We start from the raw sequence: 11561 nt of genomic DNA, 5'->3' as shown, positions 1-11561 counted from the left end.
AAAAAGGACTGCGTAAGTATATATATGCACACACCTGATTCTTTTATTTAAGTAATTATGAGTATAAATAGCTAAGGACAACTTGCCAGCAGTAAACCAGTTATACCAACCAGTTTCTTTCTGTAGTAAATAAAAGGACAGTAAAAGTCAGTTGTAAAGAAGCACCACTAGCTTTGCCTTTGACTATTGACTTTGCCAAAGCTTTTAACTATTAAAAATTCCTACGTGGAATGAAGAAATAATAAGTCCTCACCTACTTCTTTGCTGAAACTAGTACTATTTTAATAGTGGCACATGAACAGACAGTAGTAGCGCCTGCTGATGGTAAACCATTTCAAGAGACAAAATAGCTTGACTTTGTCATATTGCTAAACATAAAAGAAGCAGCATATTAGTCATAACTAGGTCTCAACAGGAGGCTCACATAACTTTCTTGGAGAATAAGTATTTCACATAACCTTAATCATTGCCTGATGCCTTCGTTGAATCTACACCTCAATTTATAACAATCTCAACTTACAGCAGGTTACCAGGCAGTTTTTCTTTTGTGCCTAGAGTGTATTTCAAAGTTATGGCCAAGGTAGGAAAAGAAAAAAAAAAAAAAAACAGAACATAAAAAAACCAACCCAACAATAACAACGCCAGAAGCTCAGAAGTCTCGGTATAGAAAGGGCTTTGAACTGAAAGGACAGCTCAATTACATTGAATTTGATTACTGATTAATAATCAGTACCATCTATGTTTCTTAGCAGAAAAGTTTTTGACATTTCTCAGCAGGAAGAATCTGACCTTTATCATCATCAGTAAAAGTGGAACTAGCATCTCTTCCTGCTCACAAACTTGTAGTCAATATTTTGTTACTTATCTTCAAAACACAAGGCTGACATTCTAAGCAAACATCAATTCAACAATGAGAATATAATACACTAAATTAATTGTTCTGTTGTATGAAGTAATAGTGCAACTGCAGCCTTATAGCCCAAGGGCATGAGCTAAACAAGGGTTGTAGGCAAAGTCTTACTAGACAAGCTAGAAAAAGAAAAAAGTTTTAGTTAAAAGCACCCTTTATCCAAAACTCAAGTATCTGACAGCACCTCTGCAAGTAGTTCACGCATGGTAACTCCTAACTAATCATTTACTGTATGAAAATAATGACTTCTTGACAAAATAAGAAATTGCAAGGGACTGTGTGTTCAAAATCATGTTTTATTGATGTATTTTAATTGTGTAACTCCTTGCAAAGATACACTTTATAAATTATGGAACAAGTATAGTTCTTCCCACAGCTCTTTCACACATTAGTCTGAGTCCAGGTTAGTACTTTGAAATGAGATGTTCAAAGGTAAATTATGCAGGATGGCTTAAAAAAAACTACACTAAAAAGCTTCAATTCTTTCAGAATCCAAGACACATATGATAATAAGCAGTATAACAGTGTCTGCACTACACCCCCAAGCAATATATGCAGGAGAAGCAGCATACAGTACCTGCGCCAAATCTCAAGGTACACTTCATGATTAGCAGTACACAGCACCTGAACATCTACAGCAGCCTCAAAATTTATCTTAGTACAACAAATGCTCAAAGGATTTACAGCATCTGTAGCAAGGTTAGATGAAGGATTATAACACATTAGAAACACGTTCAAGCGAGCTCTGCCTGCTTGTGCAATCAGACCCTGCCAGTGCACAAGCAGCACACACAAGCATTTCACCATTGCTCTGTGACAATCCCCAAGCAGAGCCACGTACCCTGCCAACTCATCCCTACTACTCACTGCCCACATCCCTCTCCTTTTTATGCCCACTTATTGAGAAGGCAGGCTCTACCAACTCGTATCAAGATCAAAATTACTTTTATCATCAAATGGCATCCCTGCATTGGTGGGGATGTACCTCTGCATTTAAATGCTATACTTCATGACTGCCTGCCCTTGATTGTTTATTCTTAAGGTTGATGTTGATATAAAGCCAGATCTTGAAGGCAAACAAAATCAATTTAATTTGAAGAGAATGTTTATTTGAAATTATTTTAAGTCACACAGTTTAACAAATATAAGAACAACTTTCTTCCATTCATATTTCAAGCCTTCACCCAAGACCACAAACACTGTCCCATGGACAATGAGAATTTCCTATGGCAATTCTTTTTGAACAAACCAATGTCCAGGGAGATGAAGACTCACATTTTAAGCAGACTGATTTATAAAATCTGTTTAAAAAAAAATAAAAACTTTGTTACCAAATTCTTGTCACAAAGTAAAGGTGTTTAACACACTGAGAAGCTTTATCTCAGAACAAAACCCCAGCCAGTCAGAACCGAGGAGAACAATAACACCCTCAAAAAAAAAACAACCCTGGAATTTTAAAATGCTCCAAATATATACACATTTATAACTTAAGTGCTGGTTGGCTACAACCTTTTATTCATGCATGATCTGTGAGAGGAAAAGGTGTTCCTTAGAGCGGCTTTTCTGAAAATGCAGTGTAACTCTTCACTCGTGCAAAGAACAAAGGGGTGTACATTTTGTCAATGTCAAAAGTAGTAACTGCTGTCTCACCGGTCGACCTGCAAAGAGCACAGTAAAAGTTAAATTAGACAACAGTTGCTATTTAAATCTGTTATGCAGTCATGATCCACAGTACAGCGTGTGCAGCAAACTGCAATTGGAATGTAAGCATCTTGCACACCATCTCATTCTGAAACCAAACTAATGTTGACTAGACCACACCACACAGAACACTCTTCTATGCAAGCAAACTTTAATAACAAGGAAATCACCTTCTTCTTTCTGCTTTTATTACTTGTTCTGAAACTTGACATAGTGCAGGATATCACTGAAGTCACCGTATCTTCAAGTAAAACATCCCCTTTCGTTTCAGTTAGAACCATGAATTCAAACTACAGACAAGTTTTTGCTCCCACTTTGTATGTTTACAACAGAAGAACAACCAACCAAAAAAACCCACAACTATTTCTGCACTAGTAACAGGAAGTACATGTCCTCCTAGCTTTGTTTCATACTCATCTTCATTCCAGTTTTAAAAGGACACCAACACACTAACAGGTAAAGCAGAATTTGAACAAGACTCTGTATCACCCACGTGCAGAGACTCTCATAATGGTATCTTCTAAAGCATTTCTACACATTCACGAAGGAAAAGAAGATCTTAATAAATATTTGTTTTCTACACCTTTTTTACTGACATCATACTGAAGTCACTCAACCCTGACTCAAACCTGATATCTTTCCAACACTGCATAAATCCTTTAAATGACTAAACTACTGCAGTTCCACTACTTGGTATACTTCCCACACCATTAGAAAAAAAGTTACCAAAATCTTGGGATTTCTTCAAGTAAAGTTCATTATAGTTTATCAATTCAAGACCAGTTACTCTTCCCAGAACATTTTATTAAAGCCTCATCAAATTCCAGTCACATTAATTTCTACAATCCCTCCTTGGACTCACTCTGCATTTACTTACTTGTAAGTTATGTGACAAGAATGATGTATCCAAACAAGTTTGTTGAATGTCTGGCGTCCACTGGAGCACAACTGAAGTCCTACATGAAAACTATGCTCTGTCTCTTGTACTGGAACACGACGGAAATATCTGTATTTGTGGTAGTCAACAGGTTTCTGTGCAAAGAAAAAGAGATTTGTGACGCAGAAAGAACACAAAGTGCAACTATTTATCATTGGGACTAAATAAGTATGATACCAGGCTGTTAAACCCTCAAAAGTAGGTGCTGGTTTTCCTTGAAAATGCATCAATTTAGATGCTGATTATAGAAGAAGTTTTCACAGAAAGGAGGATGGAGGACGTCACCCAATTACGCAAACTCATTGTAAAGTATGGTAACACTTCTAACTAATTTAGTTCTGTTTAAAGATATGGAATATAAACACAAACAAAAATTGATTTCAGAAAGCGACTTCTTCCACCCTTCCTTCCTGTTTGTTAAAGCTACCTAACAGAAACACCAGCAGTAACTAAGCCTAAGGGGGAAGAACCACTGCTGAATGTGAACCAAGTCTTTATCTGTCTCAATAACAATTATTACAGATCTAAAAAGGCAGGATGAATCTCCACAGTTTTAAAAATCTTTAAAAAAAAAGATTTAAAAATCTTTATTTTTAAAACATTTTCAACATGAAATTTATTTTTCAACCCTTTTTTGCATTTGTAATGGTGCCTTAAAATATTTCAGGTGTCTTCAAAACATTCAGATTGAGAAAAACCTTACTAAAAAGCCCTCTCAAATTATTTTTTCTTTAATCTGTTTAGGAACCTACCTCTTCTTTTTTCTTCATTATTACAGCAAATACTTTGGTTTGATTGTCCGTTTCCTGGGAAAGGCGATAATGACCAAGCAAGATTGCATCCATTCTGGAAGGTTAAGAGGAAGATAGTATCAAGGACAAAGATGTTTGCTGTCCAAATGCCTTCAACTTATAACACAAATATCAGAAAGAAGAATGTATATCATAATCAAAGAAACATATCACTATTTGCATTCAATAAATACCGAGCTCACTGATGTTATGAAATGATGAAAACATTCTGGAAAAATGCTTTTAAATTTTCATACATAGAACTGACTAACTGATCTTTACTGTTCCGTCTTGTGTACTGTTAAATATTTTCAGATTTCTGGTGAACAGCTCAAGCCTGTTCTGAAGCCCCAAACAACTATCTGTATTTTTTAAGAATTCATGCAAACATCAACAAGAAACTGAGCAATAGTTCAGTCAAATCCCACCAGAGCCTTTCCTTTCCTCCATACAGTCAGGGAAGTGCAAGAAAGCAAGTAATAACTAAATAGTACCTTCAAAAGAAGGTATGCTGTTAGATTGGTGATTTCAGTACTCTTCCGTCTACTTCCTTTCTAAGTTTAAAATCAAATAGTCTGAAAGGAAATCTAAACACAATACCAGGAGTTCAAAATGAAAGATATCTTGGCACGAAGATCAAAACTTCTTGCAGTTCTCAGTCGCTCCCATACAACAAGAACATTGTTACAGTTTTATCCTCATTTTGCTAAGCACAAATACAGAATTAGAGAAAAAAGCAAACAGAAATTGCCAGGTAAAAAGCAAAGAGGAAAGTACAAATCAGTATTCTATTTCACTAACCTTGTATTTTTAGTCCGTAAGCGAGGAACAATAGATTGCGGATCTTCAGGCGTCGTAAGCATCATAACTTGGCCATCTGGAAAGAATCTCAAATACCTGAAAAAATAAAATCACACAATATAAACATACGTTTATTTTAAATCACAGAAGAATATGAAACTTGATAGGAAATAAGATTTGAAAGCTTATTTCTTCATACAGTACAGCAGAAGAGATTGGAAAAAACACAGCTTTGAAGGTTAAAAGATCAAGGAATGAAGAATTATGCAGGAAGACAAATTCTGCCACTTCTCAACAAAGCAAACAGGCTACCCTGAATCAACCTGACCTCAGGTAAGTTTCTCCCCCAGCATGCTTTAAAAAACACGGTAAACTCTCAATTACAATGTTAGTACTGAATGGACAATGTCATATGGTCTTTTTCAGGTTCCAGGATTTGATCAACTTTTACACTACTCAGATACCACCTCAGTGTTTGTGAGACACTATAAACAGCCAAGAGATTCAACAATTTCTATTAACATTTCCAGCCTCAGAAGGGACAGCGGAACAACACAAAAACCTGGTGAAAAGCAGGATGAAGGACAACAGAAAAACAGCCAGAGGAACAAATGGCAAGGTATTAGAAAACACTGAGAAAGCCCAGCCTCTTGATTACTTACAACTGATTAAAAATGATGTATAATCATTTGTTTTCCCTTTCCTAAAAAGTATTATTATTTCAGAAATTTAAAGCAAAAAACCTCGGGGAAGAAATCTGTGTATGATTGATAGCAATATTATTGCTTAACTCTTATTCACAAGAAGCAGTATAACTGAAGATGAAATATGTTTCTAAATTGCAATAAATCCCCTTTCTTAAGACCTATTCTCAAAACATTTACATATAACTTTACACAGAGTAATTTTCCACCATGATTTACAGACTGGTTAATGTTTGCCATATCAAGGGCTGGATTTCAAGAACTTAAGAGAGAGAAACATTTCACTCACTCATTGTACTACAGTTCTACCTGTAATATTCTACTTGGTGCCATGCTCTATAGAAACCATCAAGAGATTGTTCTCCTTGGCGTATGTATGTTGTCTTGCTGATATATACACCTATAGAAATGAAGGAAATAAGTATATGAACAAAAATGAAGTACATAAAATAAGATAAAGAACTGATAATCCAAAACTTTTGAGTTTTAGTAACTTAAATACACCAAAGTTTTTATTTTGGTCCCCTAGACCTCCCCTCTTGTCTTTACAGATAGGCTACAGATTCAAAAGCCCAATTCAGAATCATAGAATGGCTGAGGTTGGCAGAGACCTCTGGAAGTCACTGGTCCAAATCCCATGTTCAAGTAGCAACACCTACAGCAGGTTGCCCAGGATCACATCCAGGCAGCCTCAATAAATTCAGAAAACTTCTAACAACATCATAAACACAAAACCCATCTGATTGCTCTGTCACAGCTACATGCAATGTTTCCAGAAGTAAACCTCACCATCAAATCGAACACGAGGCCTTTCCAAAAACATTTCCCTCCAGGAAGAATATGGAACAAGTTTATTGCAGCTCCTGCCCCATACTTTCAGACAGACTTGATGCCAGATTTCAGGATCTCTGGAAAAAAAAAGAGGGGAAAAAAGCAAAAGTCAAAACTTTCCTGCAATCCTTATCTTTTACGTATCAGAGCAACAAACTCCATTTTTTGTTTGAATGCAATTTAAAGAAACACTCCTGAACTCCTGTTGCTCATACTGTAGCATAACTTGGAATAATTAATTGCCTGAATCCTCGAGCACTTGAAAGCCATTTCGTCCTCCCTGGAAAACCCAAGAACACAATGTGATTTTCAGCCAAGTACACAACAACACTTGAACAGCCTGGCATTTCTCTGTGCAGCAAGATGAGGATGACAACGCAAGAAGCACTGTTTTGGAGATTCTGCAACTTTTTCAAATAAGGCAGAATAAATAAGACTTTTAGCAACTTTTACGACAGTGAAGTACTTAGGTTCTTCTGAATATAAGGCCTTTTATTTATTTCCATGGAAACTGCAGCAGAGCACAAAAACACTATTTGATAGAGGAAATTCTCAACTACAAAACTTTTTTTCCATGCAGTCATCACTATTAGGTATGCATTTTTGCCAGTGACAAACAAGAGCTTGCAAGCCTGCAGGTCACACTAGTAAATATCTTCATGGCCATCCAGAATGCGGCTTGTCTTTCATGTCACTGTCATCAATGCTGAGACACACCACTCACACCTTCACTGCACTCACATCCACTGTTTGATCTCCACAAATGTTCAGCAAGTGCTGATGAATGTCAACGGGTGCCATTTTTTCCTCATGGAGGAATTCTATGATGCACCTTTGCTTTACAGGCACTTCCATGTCAGACACTGTTTTGTCAGACTGCCCCTCTGCTGCCATCTGTCACATGGCAACAAAATGGAAGAGGATACTGACAGGAAGGTTCACCTTCTATTGCCATACTATCAACATCTGCTTCTTATTTTGGATGTTGTGCTGGCCCATGACATAAGAGGCATTATTTTCAGAGTAGCCATGTGAGATGCTTACTACTGACATACTCTAAAGTTGGTGAGCTCTGTGGGGAACATAATATAGGGCTCTCCTCGGGAAGAAAAAGCATAACATGGTCCTACATATTAGTGGCCTAAATGCAAAACCAAAAAAACCCAACAACCCAACTTTTCCTATACAGAAAGTTTTGTTATATGGATTTAACATCTACCTGCACATAGAGTCTACAAAGTCTGTGCATAAAAAAAAAAACAAACAAAAAATGAAGTTCTTATCTTTCCTAGAACACAGAGAAGCTTCACTTTAGGTAACTTATTTACAATACCTGGCACAAATGTAAAATCCTCGACAAACCAGAGATAATTGCTCTAATGATCTCAGGTCCAAGTCACTCGAAACCACCCATCGGAAAATGTACATTAGTACCTCCAGAGGCAACGCTGCAAATAGAACAGAATTTCTTGTTAAATGCTGGTGTGCAAATCAATAGTTCATCTATAATTCAGTAACTGATGTTTTGACTTTCCACAAAAAAATACATTTCCACATAGCCAGATGCCAAGGAAGCTATCAAAAATATCTTTAACAAGGAAATTATTATGCAAAAAAGTAACAAAGAGAATGAAAAAAAAATAAATCAAGAGTTAAGTGAATTATGGTAAAACAGTAGGATAAAACATACCCGTTGTCTAACGCTACAACTCTAAGGTGTGATACCAAACATTCCACATACACACTGCACAAACACAGCGTCCATAAATCTGCACTTTCTTCAAACTGACATAATGTATAACATTACAGTACATACTATACTTCTGTATGACAGGCTCAGATCAGGTTTAGCATTGGATAGAAGATCCTAAGAACAACCAATCCACTGTGAAACCTGAATTACACCACTCTATATTTTGTGGTACAGGTCCAGTGATCAAAAATGTTATTGCTCTGTTTAAAAACTTTTAGAAATGTAATACAATGACAGAATCACCATCAAAGCTTCAAAAGATCATACAATACTTTTCCTAGAATTAGAAATTCAGTAAGAATGCCCAAGGAAATGAAGCTAAAATTCTCTCTCATAACTTGCTGCCTCCCTGAGTTTTCTCTATCTTGCTTGTATATAATCTTGTGTGTAATCTTCTATCATCAGGAATTACACTTCACTTACTTTCAACAACTGCTGCTTTCTGGTGCCTGTGACTTGACCTGTAATACCACATCCATTCAATGACTTTACTCAGTATAACAGCTTTGAGATCAAATGAAGAAAAGAACTGAAGCACAAAGGTACGTTAAACAGTAACCAGCTGTAAATACCAGGGTAGAGTCTGTGGTTTAGTGAATTTATTTGTTTTATGAATCTGAATTAATCGTATGTTTCACTACAGAGTACTCACAAATTTGCAGTATTTGTGATGATTAAATTCATAGTCCGCTTATAAACAAAAGTTGTGCAGATGTAGATATTACTTCAAGGGACAAAACAGCTACTGGCCATTTGAGCTCTTCAGTAGATAAAGCAGATACAAAGGCTGAACATTCTTAGTGTTAGCAGCACTAACAAGTATACATTTTCCATTCACCAGTCAAAGCCTTTGATTATCTCTTATCACCAACATTTCCACGTTTCAAATGAACTAGGGATTGTTAAGACCCAGTTTCAAATACTGGGCACACCCTGTAGGAAAATATTTCTGGAGAAGAATGGTTGAGTCCTAACCTTTAGCCATGTAACAACAAAAAAATCCCAACATACAATGGAAAGTCACTCGCCAGTGAATGAATTTACACTTTCCTTCACCATTTCTGTTATATGGCAGCGGACTAATCCTGTCCTATACTAAAGTGAATCAGTATTATAAGATGATGAGTGCTAATAAAATGCAAAATATAACAGAAGAATGGGAACTGGTTGCTTTAAACACATTGCTCCATGTTTTGATTTTCCCTTAAGTCCCTTAAGAAAAATGTGACTACTATACTACTGTGATGATTAACAGGGATCCTCTCCAGCCTACTAACTTCTGCAGCAGGTAGCACTGTTGTAACAGTTTTCACTGTACCACAAAACATAGATAAGGGAGATAATGCAACACAGGACTGCCAGGAAAGGAAACAATAAAACTAGAAAGAATTAAGATCAATGTTAAAAAATGACATGTCCTGAGATCATTTTATAGTAATGATCTACAACACCTTGACTTTACTTGCAAAAAAAATCCCACAACTGTTTTCCCAAGCATACAGTGCCACACTTGTTAGAAACCCCATTTTATGTTTTGACTTAAACAGATTGTTATATTTATTTTTTCCTTAAGCAGAACAGATTTCCAAGAGCAACTGATAACTGTACAAAATGCATATGTTTTGGAGACATCTGATTTTAAGAGAGTTCATAACCTATACACACTTTCTACAATTTGTAACTCCTACGCAAGCCTAAGGAAGGGGTGACTATCCTGCAGTTGAAGCACTGAAAATCATTAACCTTCAAAAGCCTTTCTAACTGTTATATGGTTTAGTTGAACCTGAAAGCATTTGCTGTAAAGAATCTGATACGGAGACAGATAAAAGCACAAAACACACAAACGTATCTCTTCACAAAATAACTGCCTCCTTCTTCTTACACCTTACAATTAGAATAAATAGATGCAAACTAAAACAGATGAACAAAGAAAATCCACAACAAACCAGTTCAGTATGTCCAAGTAGAAAAAACTTACTGAAGTAAGTTTGTTTCTGGAAGTTACTATTTTAAGCAGCATTCTCTTAATCCTGAAAAACTGTACTAGAAGCTCTACATACAAAAGTTGTGGGATTAAGACAAGTTTGCCATGCGTGGCTTCGCATCTAACTATAAAGGTAAGAGATACTGTGTTCACTTATTTAAAAGAAGCTTCAGAATGAAATAGATAACTGCTTTGCAAAAAGTCAGTGAAACATCCCTAGAACTTCTTCCTCTGAACATTTACAGTCCATCTTAACTCATACCTGAGATATGGGTTTGGTTGACATCAAGCTCAGGCTGACAAAGTTTGACAGAAGATTCCTGAAGAGTTAACTGTTGCTGGAAATCTGACAGGAGATCAGCCATTTTGCCATCCTCTTCATTATCCTCAACGCTAGAAAAGGGGAACGCCAACACTGTGATATTGAATGGAACATAACAACAAGTGTCCTTACCTCCGCATCGATCTTCTGTCTTCAATATTAAAGCAATCTCATTTTATCCTACAATAGAACAGTTACAGCAATGCTTTCAAGCTCATTTAGATTTTGCTGGAACCCCTCTGAGAGTGTCTGAGAGTGCTGTTGGGTTGATGGTTGGACTTCATCTTAGGGATTTTTTTCAACCTTAATGATTTTTTTTTCCATGATAGTAACAGCCTCTTTTTTGCCCTTTAATTTCAATTCCAGACTCTCTTCAGATTTGAGAGTTCACAGTTCCCTCTTTTAAGACAAGTAACTGAAGGATTGCTTGATCCCACAGAAAGACAAATCCTATTCCTTAATTTGCCTAACATAAGCAGGAAATAAATTATCACTGATGGAATGTAATATTCACTAATGGCTCTCACGCTGTGAAGTACAACAGACAAGGAAGGATTATTTACTTCTTTCTACTTCTGCTTTATTCACCGAAGAGTGACCCCTAGTGGTGTTTCCCATCCTTTTCAATAAGGAAAATTTTCTTTTGGGAAAACTACTTTTTACCAACTTAGATTTAAAATACTTCAGGAGCAAGCTAAAGAAGGCCAGGATAGAAAAATTATGCTCACTACTTATCAGTAAACTTGGAGGATTACAAAGATAACATTACTACATTCAAACATATATATATATATATATATATATATATATATATATATATATATATA

The 11561-nt window shown here is 36.2% G+C and overlaps 1 protein-coding gene across 1 annotated transcript in view; it reads right to left on the bottom strand.

Annotated features, from left to right (window-relative positions):
• Positions 1-1997: 1997 nt before the first annotated feature.
• FBXO9 (F-box protein 9) overlaps positions 1998-11561 on the bottom strand; it is a 17017-nt gene continuing 7453 nt past the window's right edge. Inside the window, exons 6-13 of the mRNA XM_042876830.1 lie at positions 10675-10805; positions 8009-8123; positions 6634-6752; positions 6154-6244; positions 5141-5236; positions 4301-4394; positions 3489-3643; positions 1998-2568 (exon numbers count right to left, since the gene is read on the bottom strand). Of these exons, the coding sequence (XP_042732764.1) occupies positions 2460-2568; positions 3489-3643; positions 4301-4394; positions 5141-5236; positions 6154-6244; positions 6634-6752; positions 8009-8123; positions 10675-10805 (910 nt within the window). The 3' untranslated portion in view covers positions 1998-2459. The remainder of the gene's footprint in view (positions 2569-3488; positions 3644-4300; positions 4395-5140; positions 5237-6153; positions 6245-6633; positions 6753-8008; positions 8124-10674; positions 10806-11561) is intronic.

Source organism: Lagopus leucura, unplaced genomic scaffold (assembly GCF_019238085.1).
Source record: "Lagopus leucura isolate 7727_CA_CO unplaced genomic scaffold, USGS_WTPT01 Super-Scaffold_73, whole genome shotgun sequence".
In the NCBI taxonomy this organism is placed as follows: Eukaryota; Metazoa; Chordata; class Aves; order Galliformes; family Phasianidae; genus Lagopus; species Lagopus leucura.
Note: the sequence above shows the minus strand (reverse complement) of the source record. Positions and strands in the feature narration are given on the sequence as shown.